The sequence below is a fragment of the Sturnus vulgaris genome, chromosome 5 (assembly GCF_052056855.1).
Source record: "Sturnus vulgaris isolate bStuVul1 chromosome 5, bStuVul1.hap1, whole genome shotgun sequence".
NCBI lineage: Eukaryota > Metazoa > Chordata > Aves > Passeriformes > Sturnidae > Sturnus > Sturnus vulgaris.
The window spans coordinates 3,195,995-3,213,789 of NC_142247.1; the positions used below are offsets into that span (position 1 = coordinate 3,195,995).

Genomic DNA, 17,795 nt, shown 5'->3' on the forward strand with positions numbered 1-17,795 from the left:
AGGCGACGTTCACTCTCTGTCCAGGGAGGGATTTAGATTGGCATCTCTAATTTGAATGGCCTCTCTCGTTTTAACATTTCATCTCTGGTGCTCCTGACAGGGAAGGTCTAATTAGTGCTGGCGGCAGTCACGCACAGCCCTGAGAAGCTCCCTCCCCCCTCCCCTCTTCTGCCCTCCCCCAGCTCCCCCACTATACCTCATCCCCATCCTTTCATCTCTCAGCATCCCTCAGCAAGGCAGCAGCCTCAGCTCTCACAGCCCTGCCACTACCATTAAAGCATCTCCAAACTCACTCTTTGCAGAAAGAGTAGCCAATTTCCTTCGTGACTCCCATGTTATGAATACCTCCACACAGGACAAGGGCCCAAGTCCTGACCCACTGTCACCCCTTCTCATGCCAGGAAGATTCTGATCTGGCCCAGCTGCTGTGGCCACAGAGTGTCCCTCATCCCTGCTGCCCAAAGCACCTTGAGGAGGTCGAAGACATCGTCTGCGTCCAGGCGGTAATCGCAGAGGCGGTGCAGGATCTCCACCCGTGTGCGCAGGGGCAGCTCCTGGAAAGTGCACTCCCTCAAAGGGTTGGGCTTCCCTTCCTCCAGCTCCCAGCGGTAGTTGATGATGTCCTCCAGGTAGCTGTGAAACGTCTGGGATCTAACCAAGGAAGAAAAGTCACATTTACTGTAGTTTGCCTTGTCCAGAAACGCCTGGTGCACCAACTGCGACAAACACAATGCAGAGACAGAGAGCACCTGAAGGAAAACTGGCAGCTAGTGCTGGGGGCAGCTCCAGCATTCACATCCCCAAACACAGCAATCTCATTGCAACACCATGGGATGTCGTGGTATACACAGACAACTTTTTATACACGGATTGTTTTTTCTTTCTAAGCAGAATGAGCCAAACATGGTACTCATCCCTTTCTAGCCTTGTGCTAGCACCAATAGCCACCCTTTACTAAAATGGGATGCAATAAAATGTACGAGTCTGCTCCCCTTCCAGCTCTTTCCATCTGATGTGGAAACCATTTTCTTCAGATTTCCCCTTGCCCCTTGTATCTGTCATTGCCAAGCCCTGCTCCTCTCTACTTCTAAAGAAGTTTTCCATGCCCTGGTTCAGTGGCTTGAGACTTTGCATAGCTGATCACTTCCTCCCCACTTTGCTGCTGTATGCTTCCCATATTCCTGTCATGGTCCCTGGCCTCCTCTCCCTCCATCCCCAAAGGTGCTGTCACTTTGTGCCTGTTCCTCCATTGGTGGCTCTGGCAGGACATCAGCACAGCCCACCTCACACACGTGGCTTGGACACTGCCACAAAATGAGGGATGCCACTCATCCCCAACAGGAGTGCACCTCCCAAAAAGGAGTCAGTACAGAAGACTCCCCACTCTGTACTCTCCCAGATGATCAAGTTGAACGCTTGAGCTCTTCATAAACATTACTATTAAAATGATCTTTCTCATTTTCTAGCTGGGTTACATTAAATCCTACTTTCACTGCCAGCAGTTCATCATAAAACCCAAGGAAGCAGATATTTCTTACCCTCATCTAGCACTGAGATCTGTCCCCATCTGGTAAGTATAAGACCACTGATGGAGCTTAAGGCTAAAAGAACTGTCTCTATTTCAATGAGTCTTAAGCCTTTATGCTGAATGCTCAAAATTCCAGGGGGAGGAATGAAAAGGGGCCATGTCCCTAAATATAAAACTTTCTGAAGATCTGTCCATATGACTTTGAGTCCTGAGAGTTGCCAGGCTCGCTCAGCCTGCTCGAGTTGTGTACCCTGAGCACAGCAAAAGGGGACCCCCCCATGCCCCAGCCATTCTTGCACACACGGGAAGTCCATATGCCAGCAAGAACACCACTGGGTACACATTCCCACCAGCTCTCAAAAAGGCAGCTCCACTTGATAGGTTTTTGGCACAAGCAGATTACTCTATATGATTAATGGAACGGTGCCAGCACTACAGAATTGCATTTCCCTGAGAAATTGCTAACTTCTACAAAAGCTATTATATTTTAACAAAGAGGTGGAGGAGTGTGATCCAGCTGAAGAAAGATCATTAAAAGTCAACAAGAAGTTAGCTATTAGACAGGGGTCTTCACACATTTGGTAAAGACTGGACTTCTTAGCAAGGACCACGACTGGGCAGTGAGTGTGAGAATGAAGGAACAGATGCCTCAAGCCATGTCCACCTGGCAGCATTTCTCTTCCTCCTTGAGTAGAGAGAAGTGCAGATCACCCTGCAGATCACTCCTCACCATCCTGCTTCTTTCTGACGTCAAATGCAAGCTGACCTCCCTGAGATATCTCCTCTCACCCCAGGACTGTTACCAGCCCTCTGGTTGTACTTAACAACAGATGCTCGAATGTACCTGGACTTAGTGCCCTCTGCAACCTGCAGTTTGCTCCATCTGCATGACACAAGCAAAGCATCAGTGTTCCCAAATATCATTGTTTCACTGGTATCAGCAATCAGACAAATGTAACTTGAAACAGCCCCCTAATCTGACAAAGCTCAGTCAGAAAGGGAGGACTGACATTTTAGGAAATGCCTCAAGACTGCCTCAAGTAGTAATTTTAGGGTGAAAATTACAGCAATCATCCTTTTTTAAAGTGAGATATTGAGTACACAGTACACCTAACTGAAGTAGCTGTGTATTCCTGCATTGTCTTTCTCAAATAGTCCAAAACCTAACTTCCAGCAAGGACTTCGATTTGGGAAAGGGAGCAATAATAGATTCCCTTTACAGATGTTTTAAGAGTGGTATTCCCTTTACAGACTTTTTAAGAGTGGTATTTGATCACGTATCTTAAATGTCAAATATTTATATAAGCCATTAGATTAAAACAAACAAACAACCCCCCCCGCCAAAAAAAAAAAAAAAAAACCAAACAAAAAAAGGGAAAAAAAAAAGAGAAAAAAAGAAAGGCAGCTTTGATTTTCTTCCAGAACAGAAATAGTGATGAGAACATCTTTTCTGAAAACATCACTTGTGTTTGGATGCTTGGTCCAGAAGCAGAAGGCAAATGATTTTAAGCTCTCAGAGAGTATTCAAGTTTCAGTCCCACAAGTTCAGTTCTTCAACTCTGCCAGAGCTCAAGACAGAAGATTATTTCATCAAATCTGATAGAGAGGTTCTGGCTATTTCCAATAAAATGGACTGAAAAAGCAGTTTCCCCAGGATCCTGAATAAGCAGCGGATGAAAAGGATTGCCAGGAAGAAACCACAAAAGGGTTTTATCTCCTATTTTATCTCCTACCAAAAAAAAAAAAGTGGGAAAGCATGGATCAGACAGATACTTTTACCACTTGCATGAGTTCACTTATCTTGCTCTATCATTTTGGCTGCTCTCAAAGAAAACTGATCCAGGAAGCCATTTAATTCCAGAAGATCATTTGAAATCCTTGCCTATGTAACTCTCCTTCCCCCTAGGGATTGGCTCTGTTGATTTAACCAATTTGGTTTTAGTTTGACTTTCACATAAGTGGCTAACACTAGAAATTTCCTCCATCCACCCAGCGTTCAGTGCATTACAAGCTCTGTTCTTAAGAGCACTTTTGAGTTCCTACCCCCATCAATTTTCTAAGACAGCTACTGTGCATTTGTCGCTTTGAATAAGGATAGAAATGAGAACCAGAGATGGGAAACAGATGTCTCAAGGCATTCCCAATCACTCTCAATCTTACCCAATTTATATTTTCCCTCTTAATGGGAACCGACCGTTTTTCTCCAGACAAACGTAGGGTGCTCATCTTCATCCTGTCTGCCACACCTACAGTTAGTTTCATTTATCACATCTCTTATATTTCCCTTTGAAAACGTTTCTGAAACAGTTCTCTTGGTTTGGAGAAGAAAATCTGCAGGGAGGACAGCAATCTATGAGAACCCTGCCCCTGTGGTTCTGCACAAAGCAGAAATGCTGAGGAATAACTGTTTAGAATTACCTGTAAAATTCAAACCCAAGGATCAGAGAGACTGGACTCAGGAACAGAATTACCTGGATAGTCTGTTAAATACTCTTATTTCAAACTCAGTAGTAGGACAGCAATACACTTGGAAGTCCTACAGTCTCTGGTGCAGCTGAGAATCTCCAAAAGCTGTTTTTAAAGTGGGAAGAAGGCAGGAAGGAAATCACTGAGCTGAGGAGACAGATGTATCTCTTCTCCAGAGGTTCTCAGCATCACTGAGACGGGTGAAAACACTCAGCAAGTGGAAGCACTGTTAGGTCAGTCATGTCCTTTTCTCTATAAACTGGAGCATTCCCAAGGAGGTTGAACTGGTACACATTCTGTCTCAGGGCATGTTTTCAAAGGAAAACCATCCCTCTCCCAAGAGTAAATTGGGAGTCTTAGAAACAATTTACAAGAAAAGTGTGAGACCCTGGGCCACGACTCTCACCACATGTCAACCACTTCCTGATGTATAGCACAGGCAGCTTCCACACAGCTCACCAACCAAGGAAAAGTACTACAGAAATCAGTTATAACATCAAAAGGTACCTCGGAGAACTCTGCATCTCTAAAACTTCTGCCATGCCAACTTGACTAGCACCATTAATACTTCATAAAACTGAGATAAGCTTTTCCTCACTTTGCAAAACATCCCTTGCTTTGCAGTTGCCCCCTGAAGTGCAAAGCAATTTGGATAGCTGTAGTGGGGCAGTGGTGGAATGGTACATGCATATCGATGTGCTACATCCCACATGGATGCAGATGATTTTTCAAGAGCCCAATGCAATTCTTAAGTCTAATCCCTGGCTACACTCTGAAACCACTGGGTTGTTGTCAGAGGTCCCTATCTTTTTCTGCAAAAATCAGAAAGGAGGTCAAAGCTGAATTGCAACTGTGGTAGAAAGTTTTAATCGTATCTTGCATATACAAAGGGAAATCTGGGGCACAGGGAAGGAGACGACCTAGCACATCTGTGTCAAAGGGGAGGAACAGCCTCAGACAATCCACAAGAGTACCACTGAGGCTGCAGCTCAAGTTGCCTGTGATCTTTAGTAGCAGCTGCAAAAAAATCAGGGCATAAAGAAGACAGAGCAAGTTGAGGGAGGGGCTCCTCTCCACCATGGGTATCAGCGCCCAGAACAGCCAGAGAAATGATCCAGCCCTGACAGCTCAGTGCTGCAGCCCGGCCATCTGCTGCCCGGCTGCCTCCCAAACAGGGAGCTTTTCTGTGCTCCACACCAGAGGGGAGCTGAGGATTCCTCCTCCCCCTGCCTGGCCATCCCAGTGTTTTCCCTGCTCAGAGCAGAGGCACCCTTCCCATCACTCCGGCTTTTGGGGTCACGCTCTGCTGTCAGGAAAAAAGAAGCTTGGTCACCATGCCCAGCTTCCTAGAGGGGATCCTTTGGAGACCTCAGGAACAGAGGGTGAGAATTTCACAAAGCTGACAGGATAGATGGAAAAATTGGGTTGGAGCTTCTGGTGTGCACACTTGGCAGGGAACAGCTGCACCTAGAGACCCCAAGCCCACAGGGACCCTGTAGGAGCAAACTCAACGTGAAATTCCTTCTGAGCAAATTGGGGTTGGAATTATGTGTGCAGATACACATGCTTATTTTTTTTTTTTTTAATCCTCATGCCCAAAGGAAGCGGAGTCACTTGTGCTTTTAGTTTTAAAGACTCCAAAGTAAATCAAATCTTGGCTGGAAAACTGTAAACAAAATCAAGCCAAACAAACAAAAGCTAAACCAAACACTGATTCAGTAAGAGAGTCCCCGTGTCAATCTGTGCTTCCTGCAGGCAGCATGCCTTGGCCCAAGTGTGGAATTACTGTCACAGCACATTGCCCTATCTGGTCTACTGCTGCCAATTTTTTTACAAGCCCTCCCCCCACACACATCTCTAAAAAAACCCTGAAGCCCACCCCTCACAAAATCTCTGGTCCTATGGGAGCAAATATTGGATTAAAGGAAACATTAGGGTAAGGAGTTGAAATATCAGAGACAAAAATTTACCAACTATGTTTGGACACTGCTGGCACACACAAAAAAGCCTTCTGAAAGTATACATGCCAAATAATTGCCTGGACCCACTAGCTAAAATATCTATCATGTTGACAGTGTTTTAAGTCTCTTATTTCATTTAATTTACAAAATGCAATGGAAGAGTAAATACTGGCATGATTTTGAGCTAAAACTGCTGGGAAAAAGGCAAATCTGACCAGCATCTAATCCCAGACAGTATATTGTTCTTGAGATTAACACCAAGAACTCTGACAAAACCAGAGGATGACAGAGAGCAGGAACAACAGACCTCTTCCAACTCCTGTCCAAGAGTCGTATATGGGAGGAATTTGGAAGACAAGACTGGGAGAGCTCAGCCTTTCTACCAAAGACCATTTAAACATAAATGTAATTACTCTTGAAGTCCCTATTACAGAGTTAGACAGTAAGGGAAATAATAGAGGTGATACTTCTGTCTGGTAAAGGCTTTAAAAGCTGAAAGAGAACTCGGATACATTCACTCACCCAGCACAAACGTTGCTTTTAGGAGGTTCTCAGTACTAAATGAAAAAAGACTTCTTGGGCACCCAATTCACAGCACACAAGAGAACTGGCTTTGCCTCTGTGATGTCTCTAGTTAAAAGAAACAACAAAAATCTAGGTCTTATCAGAACAGACGTTTTATAATGGAATTAATTTTATGGACTGAAGATGTTTCACCTTATGGGCTGGCACCTTTTAAGTTCTGAATTGGCAAAAAGGCACCAGCTTGGTGTTGGGAGTCACTCAGGTGTTAATGAGAGCATTAACTGACAGATGGCATTCAAGATATTTCTCGCCTCTCCAGTGAAGACAGCTTCTTTGCTACAGCAGAGATCAGGAAAGCTTAATTCTTAACAAGCATACAATGCTTTGGCACAAAGGCAAGCCCTCTGGAAGGTAATGGGAAGGATTCAGGGTTTGCTGGGATGACCTCAGTCAAACATCATTAACAGGGTCAGGAGAAGCAAAGCCTATTTCAGAAGAAAAAAAATAATGTAAGGGCCCCCATGATCAATCTATCTGGCTTGTCAGAAAGAGAAAGCTTAGGCTGACCTTAGAAGCAATATGAGTTACTACTACCAGCCTGACCTTGAGCTCTCATGTAACAATGGAGACCTTTTTTTTACTGTATTAATGAGTTTTCTTATCTGAGGTGGGGGAGAAAGCTTTATGGACCAGCTTGTACTTCACCTTCCATTTACCCTACCGAGAAACTAAGTCAAGTATGATGCAGGGGGAAAGAGACACTAACCCATCCTTCAGGGGGAGAAGAGGAATGGAGAGGAATCCTTCCAAGCCCTGTGTGTGCAGCTGGCTCAGAAGGCATGCAAGCCAACAGGGAGCACATATTGCTCAGACCACGGGCCAGCTTGTCACCAGGGTGACCAAACTGCCTGAGGTCCAAGGGACACCAGCACCTTGAAGGATTTCTCCACAGAACACTTCCCTGCAGCACAGCAAAATGACCAAGAAGCTGGAGATGCAGGAATCGTGGCCTTAGGCTTCAACAGCCACACTGAGCAGTGTCACTAGCTGACCACTGATGGGGACAGACTTCTCCCTAAAATTCCAGCCAAGGACAGTCTAGAGGAGCAGTGACTCCACCCCACACTTGTGACAGACTTCAGCAAGGTCCAACCCTGGCAGAGCTCTTGTGTTGAAGGAAACAAACACTCAGATATCTCCTGCTTTTCAGTGCCTGTTTTGAGTCGTGCCTGGAGAAAATCTGCTGGCTTACTCATGGCTATGAACAAGAGTACAGCTGACATTAATGGACCCTGAATAAGATCACAAAGTAAGGGGGGAAAAGATTCAAATTACATTGATGAGACCTCCAGAGTGAAGTTTCTCCTCCCAAAGTTGTAAAGACAGCAGATTGCTGGAGCACAAGACCATCACAAAGCATGTACATGTCGGCCTTTTGTCCCCCATGGCAAGCTAGAACTATTTTATTTAATGCAGACATTGCCCAAACCTCAGTAATTCTGTGGCTTACCTGTGTGGCCATCAGGTAAGGGAAGAGAAAGTAATCTGAAGAGTTAAGCAGGTGGATGGCACTGGGCTCTACACACAAGGACATTTGTCTTCACCAATGCTCAACATGGGAATACAACCATTGTTTTGTTTGAAAACAGAAGGACAAAGATTACCTAGTTAGCAAATGTTAAGTAGCAGCAGCTCTTCCCTAAAACAGTCCAGCCTAACTCCTGGATTTGGCAGTCTGAAACATGAGCAACTGGAGGCTTCCAAATCCATGAAAGATACACCCATGTCTTCCACAAAAGGAAAGGACAGCAGAGTAATTTCAGCACTCTAGCAATTCCTGTTCCCTACTCCTCATTTGTCCATTCCATAACTCACTTCCAGAACTCAAATGTGGCAGAGACCAGAGACCACCTCTGAATATGCTGAAGCAATGCTTAGAGAAGACATCAGGGTTCTGGACCTTTCCTCCAACACAATAACACTAATCTGGAACAGGAGGTTCACCAGCAGAAGGGTGGTACAATCCTGCTAAAGAAATCTAATTTACATGGTTGGATCTAATTTACATGGTTGGGTTTACAGGGTGGACTTCCCACCTGAACTCCAAAAGTGTTTGTCTTTAGGAGAGGGGGAAAAAAATCATCCATGAACACCCATGGCTGTCAGCAGCTATAAGAAAACTCCTTGTCTTCCTCCATCCTCCCCTGAGCCATCTTCCATGCAATCAGACCTGGGGGAGCTGGAAGGGGAGCTGGAAGGGGAGCTGGAAGGGGAGCTGGCAGACATGCTGCATCCCACAGAGAAGCAGAATAGGAACAGCTCTGGAGCGAGGCAGTGTCTCTGGGGAGGCAGGGAGAATGGAGAGCTGATGTGGGCTGTCTGCTCTAATAAGGGATCACACCACAGGAGCATGTGCTGGCTTGACAGAAGCAAGTGCAGCCACTTAACCTGGGTATGACAGCTGAAGTGGGAGCGTTGCTTTGCTGCCCCCCAAAAAAGGGGGGTATGAAGGAGGAGAGGGGAAGGCACGAGGTCATCACAGCTGCCCACCCTTCAGGAACATTCCAGGTCTGCTTGTCCAGATTTCTCACCCCAGTGACAGCCTGAGCAACCGTGCAAGTTTGTGGTTTGGGCTCCTAAGTATTACTAGACCATGCTCAGCAAGTCTTAAACTAGATGGAGATGCCCTTTTACCTCCCCTGAGCTGGTATGTGCTGTCTCCCAGCCCTTTTCACTCACACCAAGGACAGGAGGCAGCAAGTCCACTCTCCTGAGGAGGAACTGAAGCCATCTCACACACCAGTGTGGCAAAAGGGCACGCTCTAATCTTCCCCAGCTGCCTGTGGCCCACTCTTCTCCAGCAATTTTGGCTCTTATCTAGCAACAACCCTATGAACAACACAGCTGCTGGGGGTGCCTTGTTTGTTATTTTGCTGAGAAAAGGCAGAAAAGCAGCAGAGATATCAGCACAGATACAGCACCCTCCTGCATTGGCCTCTTCTGGAAAGGCTCTTTCCTTAGGCTGGCAAATGCCAGGGACAGGCAGGAGTGCTGAGATAAGTGTCTATTTGATCTTTTTTCCCCCCATTCACCCTGGATTTTTTTCACTGCTTTATGTTCACAAAACTCCAAGGCAGCTAATCAGTGCTCTGTGACCCCTGTTAATTGGGGTGTGTGAGAGAAAGGCAGCATTGGCAGGAGAAATCACACATACCTGTTACTTTGAACTGTCCTGTCATATTCTGTCTCCCTGCTTGCAGGAGCTCCAAGCACCCTTCTGTGAGCCAGGGCTGCTCTGTTTTCATCACCATCCCCAGGATCAGCAGGAGGGGCCACAAGTGCTGTGCCCCTGCCTCTGACACCTCAAAGTACAGGGAGGCAACAAAGAGGCATATTGTTGTCATTTCTCCTTCTGTGTGAGAAGGTGAAAGTAATTTTAGGTGCAGGAAACACAACCTGAAGGCACTGATGGCCCTTCTTTCACCTATGCCCAGCTGCTCCTCACTGCCTTTATCTGCCTTGCTGTTTTCTCCCTCACCCTCCCCACCACGATGTGAGGAAGGAGGGAGCAGATGCCCAGCATCCATCTCCCCATCCCAGGAGACCAGCAGCCTACATGGCCAAGTGAGCCAGGCAAAAGAAAGTGATTGGTGTGAAGATGTGAAACATTGGAGGAAAAAGGGGTTGGATTTGCCAAACCTGGTGGATTATGCAGTTCTTGGAGGATGAGGAAGACACATATTGTTAACTAGATGCATGCTGGGTGCAGGGGCCTGCATATGTTTTTTAGGTAGGAACAAGGGCTGCTTCTATGTTTTGTTGCTTGATTAGGGAAAGGAAGAAATAGGAATATGAGTAACAATGAAACCAGAGCAGCCAGTAACATCCCAAAAAACACTTGAAGGTACGTGGTACCACAGGAAGAGAAAATCCTGAGGGCAAAGAGGAAAAGCAGGAGGATACATACACTGCCCAGACAGATTCAGGAAACATGAATGGGACTAAAATAAAATTTATTTTAACCCCTCCTTCAAACTCAGTGAGTCTCTGCACAATCTCCATCAAGGGATCACTTGTGCTCTCACTACATGCAGGGTTTTGGACAGAGAAGCAGGAACCCCATCCCCCACTACTGATGCTGCAATTTGAGTGAAAACCGATAATGACAAATCAATGAGTCGGATAACTGGATTAAAATGGGGGAAAAGAATTCTGCTCAAAGATCTTGAAACATCACTATGTTGAGCAAACTGTATTGCTATATATATATTTGTGAAAACATGAATTAAAGTAGCATTAGATGAACAGAAAGGATTATTTACCTTGAATGCATAGAAAGAAGAGACAATTTGAGACAGTTTTAAAAACTGTCTTGTCCCTTAATTACATCTGCATAAATACAATAAATTAAGAGTGATGATGCTATTTTCCATGGGCATTGTTGTTTTCGACTCAGGGTGACCATGTTCACACCAAAGGTGTGTTTAAACACATCTGCCCAGCTTTGCTGACACACTAACCCCACAGATACTCTGTACTTCACAGTTCATTCAATTTTACCTTTAGGGTACTACCCTGAAACCATTAGTCAAAGGGTGCAGTAACAAATCAGTTGCATTCAATGTGATATACAGCCCCTGAAAGCAGCGAGGGTACCTTTAAATGCCAAGAGGAAAACACCTCTGTCATCAGTCACTGACATGAATTTTCAACCATCATGTTGAAACTTGCACTACAGCTCCAGCATGGAGGAAGGTTTCAAAATAGGGACCTCAGTTCCTTGAGGTATGACTGAAATTGTAAAACACTGTGCATCTGGAAATACATAGGAACTTCCAGAAAACTCCTGGTGAGAAGGCTGGTCAGACATCCTGCCTGTCTGACTGGGAAGGAAGTTCCAATTTCTGTCAAGAAGTAAGAGGTTTCTGCTTCTTTGCTGGGGGTTGCACTGAACAGTTCAGCAACCAAAGAGGAGACAAGCCGAGTGTCTCCAGAAGGGTCAGCTACTCTTTTCCAGCCTTGAGGAATCTGTGGAGCCAAGGGAACCCAAGAAAGAGGCAATATCAGCTATGAAAGCTTTCCCCAGCAAGGGAAGCACAGCAGGTATTAGAAGAGGGTGGTTCCAGTTCTGATGCCATCACATTTTACATCTGAGGTGCAAAGGACCAAGAGAAGAAGTTATATCACACCATCACCTATGATAAATTAACAATAGAACTTAAAATGCCTTTTACACCTAAAAAGCTTTGCTGTCAAGCTGTGATTCTACAAGAACACATAAGGGAGATGTCTAAGTGTGGGCCATCTCCTACCATGTGATGACATTGATCTTGGCTGGGGAAGGCCAGGGAAAATGGCTTTCATTAAGCAATTAATTCCCTGGTATGCTAGTGAATTGGCTTGGAGAACTGAGGAGAGCTGGACCCCAACACTTCCCTATCCAACGAGATCTACCACTGCAGCTAGACTGGGAATAAGAATTTTTCCCTCAGAGCATGTTCAGAACAAGAGACCAGAATCTCCCAAGACTCTGAGGTACAGAAAACTCTATCATGTTCAAAATCAGAAAGTGAGTGACAGAGACCAGTGGCCAAGGCAGAATGGCAGGAGGGACAAGAGAGGTCCTGAGTCTCAGAGCCAACACCAGGCTGTGTGCTAAGGGCACAGGACAAACACTGGTACTAAAGGATGGGAAGAAAATGCAAAGAGATGTTTTCATGATAGGTTCTGGTGTCGATGGTGCACAAGACAGAGGTGCAGAGTAAGACTGAAGGAACAGTGCTCTGATCTGTGGAGCACAGCTCGTCCCCTGGTGAAGTTTAATATCACCAAGAGAAGATTAAGTCATGCTGATGCCAAACTGGAGATTTTACAGGCACATCAGCAGGCTGGATGACACCAACAGACTTTACGGTATCAGTAAATTATGCCACTTTTTGGATGCAACACAAAAACAAAGAACTGGGTTCTCCACAGAGCAGTACAGTAAATCCAAGACAGCAGTTCCTAGGTTCAGTTTTAGAGCTCGAAAAGCAATTCCTGGGCCTGAACACAAAACCATCTGACCTGGACATTTCTTACAACTTAGCAAAGCAAGATGCCTTTCTCCTTAAGAGACAGATTGGAAACCAGATTTTTGCCAGCCTTGTAAAGAAAGTCAAAGGCAGGAGGGTCCCCTGGGAGCTGAAATGCTGAATCTGAAAGGCTCTGGCCAGCAGGAGAACATCCTCCAGTCCCCACAGGGATGGATGCCTCCCAGCACCCCTCAGGAATTCGGAGTGCTGCATTCTTTTCTCTTCCCATTTCTTCCCCAAGGCTTATCAGACACTGAGGATGGGAATCGCTCATGGGCATAACGATCACACAGCCAGGACTGCTGCATTGCCACGGTGTCAAGTACCTTGGGCTTTGAATAACAAAGGGCAATCCCTTGAAGGAGCAAAATGGAAAAGAAAAAGAATCAGTGTTAGAACCATTAACTAACCCAAAAACTAGTTACAGGTTGTCTGATAGGATTAAAAAAAAAAACAACAAAAAAAAAAAAAAGAGAGAGAGATCTAAGTGCTCAAAAAGGAATGAACAAGTTCCTTTGGGGAAGGTCACTGGGGGGGATTTGGGAAACACTGGTGGGGAGTGAGAAGACTGGCCAGAGTAGTCTCTGTCTCAGGAGGGATGAACAGTCTTCTGGATGGTCCAGAATAAATGAATGTACCCTACAGCCCAAATTTCACCTTGTGATTGAACAGCAAGGGCTTTGGTTTTTCTGCAACAACAATTCACTTCTTCCATCAATGACCTTCACCTGAATCTAGCCAGGCTTCAATACGTACTTGCCAATTCTAATCCACATGCTTCTTTCTTTCTACTGCTGTTATTTGATTCTTTTTGAGGAGAAACTCCTTGGGAGCTGGAGCTGATTAACTTACAAAAGACCCAAATACATCTCCTATGTTCTGAAGGAGCAAATAGGAATGGGGCTTAGGGCTCCACATTCAGACTGGAAGAGGATCATTACTTACTATTCATTCCTGGATCCTTGAAGAACAAGTGAAGCCAGCTTAATGCTGCATTGTTCATTCCTAGTGCCCATCAACAGAAAGCATGCTCCCAATTCATTGCCACAAGGAAAGACAACAGTATTGCTGTGCCATAAGCACTTCTGATTGTTTGGGGGCTGCAGAGAGGACCTCAGGCTATTACAGTGATGATGAGCACTGTGGGGAAGAAGCTGGAGTTATTGTCTTGAAGATGCTGGGGAAATAGGACACATGCCTGTATTACAGCACAAATCCATATGAAACAAGCCCTTATGTGCCTTGCTGCTCATAGAAAAATACATTTAATGTCAGAGAAAAGAGTCCCCAGTGAGGCACAAAATACCTAGCGTGGGGTTGCCTTGAAGCAAATAAGCTTAGCAAATTCATTTCTTAGAACCAGCCCCACACATTGTAAGTTTCTGGAGACCATGGATAAACCCAAGTTTTTACAGATAAATAGGTCCTAAAGAAATCCCTTTTGGGATTTGTTTCAGAACAGGTCTTTGATCTTCTTTTCTATTAAATTAAACCATTATATTGGTTGAGCCAGAAAGAAACTAAAGAAGGATCAAAAATAAAATGGGACAAAAAGTAAAAGCATAGGTGGCTTAGAACAGAGACTGACATGACACACCACATTATCACAGTGGCTAGCAGCTGGCCAGCAGCTATTCCAGCTGTTCATCAAGCCACTGAGGGTAAAAGTCTCCAAAAAAATGACTTCAGATCTTCTCCAATATTCACCCTTGTACTAAACAGTGGTTTCTAAACTTGGATGAGGTGCTAGGAAGGGCCTGGGAAACCAACTGTGCTGGAGCAAAAATCCTGCACCAGGGTTTTGGAGCATCACTGCAAGCCTCAAAAGTGAGGGCAAAGGTTTCACACTGGGTGAACTTCCACACCCCATCTGTCACTCTCCACAGTTCTTTGCCTTCTTCCTTGAAAGGAGAAGATATTTTCACTTGCCTTCTCAGTTTCTCTTTTCATCATTGCTTTTTTTCTTCTTCCTCTCCAGAGTACTCGGTTTGCAGCATCAAGAAGTTATAAATACAGCTGTCCCTTTCATATTTCATGCACTGACACTGGCAGGATGACATCACTGCAGTCTCCAAGACCCTTTGCTGACTGTTCTCTATTCCTCCTTTGAAGTTTAGCCACCTATTCCTCCCTGTCAATGTTTTGCATAACTCCCTCTCCCCAGCAATCCAATCTGTTTGTCTCTCATCCATCTGCCCTGACAATAACAGCACAGCTTTTCCTTTTTCTTCCACTCTTTCCAGTCCTTATTCTCCACCATATCTATGGAATAGCACTTCCATAACATGCTACCAACTTTTCTTCAAATTCTTCTTTAAAGATTCATTTTATCCATCTGAGAATCAAAGACATTTACTTAGCTTTAGTTATATTTCAACTCTATAATTTTATTCCACTGTGCTTCTCATTAATCTCTGAATGACCGTGTTATTTTACTGCTGTAATCTCATCCTTCCTTTGCCAACACCTGCCAGCTGCTTCATTTTCACGTTTTACCCTTTAAAAGGCTCACCTTGCATGGCTTGGCTATTACTATAATAAATATTAAAATTAGATTCAAGATGAGCAATGTAGCCACTTCATCTCCCTTGCCCCCTCATGGTATCTCCTGTGCTGACGATACCAGGTTGATTCCAGAGGCCACCCACCAATATCCATGATGTATGCAAGGCAGCACTTGTTAAAAGTCAGACTGTAAATAATGCTGATCTTGTTGATATTCACTTGGCATTCATGAATATGATTCTGAGTTAGTGAGGTGTTTTGTGGCTGGGCCGTGGAAGCAGTTGTTGTAACCAAGGTCACCCTGTTAAAACTCTTCCCCCAAAGGTGGTGGGCACCAGGTCTGCTGTGACTGAGCTTAGGCTGCCTGCCCCAGAGGTTATGGCATGGACTGAAGTGCTGAATTCATTCAGCTCAGTCTTAGTACCTTGGCTTAGCTCTTCCCACAGTCTATGAGACTGAAATCTCAGCACTGCTTTCCCAGCCATTCCTGTGGACCTGCCACTTTATCCCCTAGACCAGACTGACAAACAGCAGTTCTGGAAGGACACAGCTCATGTTGGCACATGCACAAGGGTGATTTCGAGATGTTAAGCATTTTACTGAGGTCTCTTTTACCAAAATATAAGACCTGGGGTAAAGGACAAGGCTGGACAAGAGTGACAAAGCACAAAGAAGAAGCAAAATACCCAGAGCTATCAAACACAGTATTCAGAAAAGGGTATTGTTCCTCAGTGGAAGATTTCAGATTATCTCTCTCTTTCTGATGAAAGCTCAAATAAGTGATTACAGAATAAGTGTTAGAAAATACACAGAATAGACAGAGTGTTCTTGACTGGAAAGCCAGCAAGTAGGAAATAGAGCTCTTCAGATGTTGTACTGGGAGTGTTTCTCAATGCCACCACTAAGGATAGGAAAGAAATAATTTAAACAATTGTGGGGAAGGGAAGATAAGTTAAGGAGTATCCTATTATCCCTATTAGAATAAACCTGTAGCTTGCACCTTTGCAGGTACAAACTACAAGCCAAAGACTCCAAGGATAGTTTAGGGATCCCAAAAGAGCTTAAAGTGGGTGAAAACCAATGATCCCCTTGGGAAGAAAAAAATTCCAGTGCATTAGGGAAGAAGCAACAAGAAAAAAACAACTGAGGTTCCTAAGGAAGAAAATCCCCTCTGGTGGCACAGAAGTCAGTAAGAGAGTTTTCAGCTATACTGAGGGACCAATCCCCTGAGGTAAAAAAAAAAAAAGAAAAGAATCTCATGGGGCATAGGAGGAAAAAAAAGCAAGAGATATTGTTTTTCTTCCTCCTCACATTCTGGCCTTTGTGCATGTTAAAAAAACAAAACATAAGAAAACGCAGCAAAGATGTTTTTTGGGACAAAGTAGCATCATACAAAATGCCTCCCAATAAGAAATATGATAAAGTTACTGAAACTTTTTATGTCATCACATAAAAAAAAACAGCAAAAATGCAATAACAGAACATTGAAGAATGAGTTTCACCCAAAGAAAAGCTGAAGAGTGGGAGCTCTTCTGAAATATTTTAGTTGAGTGTACACATCCATGTCACACCATCACTTCTTACTTAAAAACAGCTGCAGAAGGCTCCTGCTGTGGCCACTGCCGTTAGCTGAAGCTCTGATCTTCCTGTCTTCATACAAGTCATCAAGTCACATTTCCTGCTGGAATTAAAGTGGCAGCCCCTAGGGACTATGCAGCTACCCAATTTATATCAGAGAGAATCTGAAGCAAGCACCAGGTTTTTTCAAACTGCTTAGTTTTTATTTTTTTTTTTTTTTGCAACCCCCAAATTCTAATAAGAGTTTTTCTGGGTGTTTGCCTTTCAAAGCAATTAAAAGAAACATAAGACATTTTAAGACCTGTGCAAAAAAGCTGGGAGCAGGAAAAACCTGTGGGCAATGTCACTGGCATCAAACTAAAGCATGCCTTAGGTACTTATTGCACCCCTAGTAGTTACATACAGATGGTACAGATGGTATATGGATACTACGAGGGGTATTTATAAAACAACAAAAGCTGCAGATCATGACACACAAATATTTTGGCTCAGAGTAAAAAGAGGAGAGCAACAGGGAAACTGTCCTGGCCAAGTGCTCAAACTACCTGGTGCCAGGCAAGGACAGCTACAGGGTCATTGCTAAAGCAGGTAACTGGTTTTTGTTCTGTACTTCTACAGTACTTAACACAGCAAGAACCAGATCAATGGAGTGTTCCTAACAACTGTGATAGGTTATGATGAATAAGACTTTGGAGAAGATCATGTAGCATCCCATTAAGTGGTCTCTGTAGTTAAACACAGATATCCATAACTCAAAGAAAGTCTTATGTTACCAGACAACCCTCCTTAGCCATCAAGCAGGTAAAAAAGCAGTCTCTCTTGTATGTAATTTTTTTCTTTAAAATGTCTGTCATAAATAATATCAAAATCGAGGCAAAGTTGTTCTACTTCAAAACCAAGGATCATAGAAGCCTACAAAAGTATTAATCTCTTTTTTTTTCAAAGAATGGGAAGCAAATCAAACTAGAGTATGTTAAATTGAGCTTTAGAAGGGCTCTCAGCCACTTCCAAAATTACTTCAGAGCACATTATAATTAGCAAAGGTATGTGACAGTTTTATACCCCTCTATGATGCATGATTAAAGCCAGGCAGCCCAAGTCCTGTGCACCATCAAAACAGATGTGACAAGAACAGCAAGCTGCTCCCAGACAGACTGT

General features: G+C 44.3%; 1 protein-coding gene across 1 annotated transcript in view; it reads right to left on the bottom strand.

The window, feature by feature from the left end:
- Positions 1 to 287: 287 nt before the first annotated feature.
- The window catches only part of LOC148223509 (uncharacterized), a 67,158-nt gene continuing 49,650 nt past the window's right edge, over positions 288 to 17,795 (bottom strand). Inside the window, exon 4 of the mRNA XM_088166046.1 lies at positions 288 to 651. Coding sequence (XP_088022172.1) covers positions 393 to 651 — 259 coding nt within the window. The 3' untranslated portion in view covers positions 288 to 392. The remainder of the gene's footprint in view (positions 652 to 17,795) is intronic.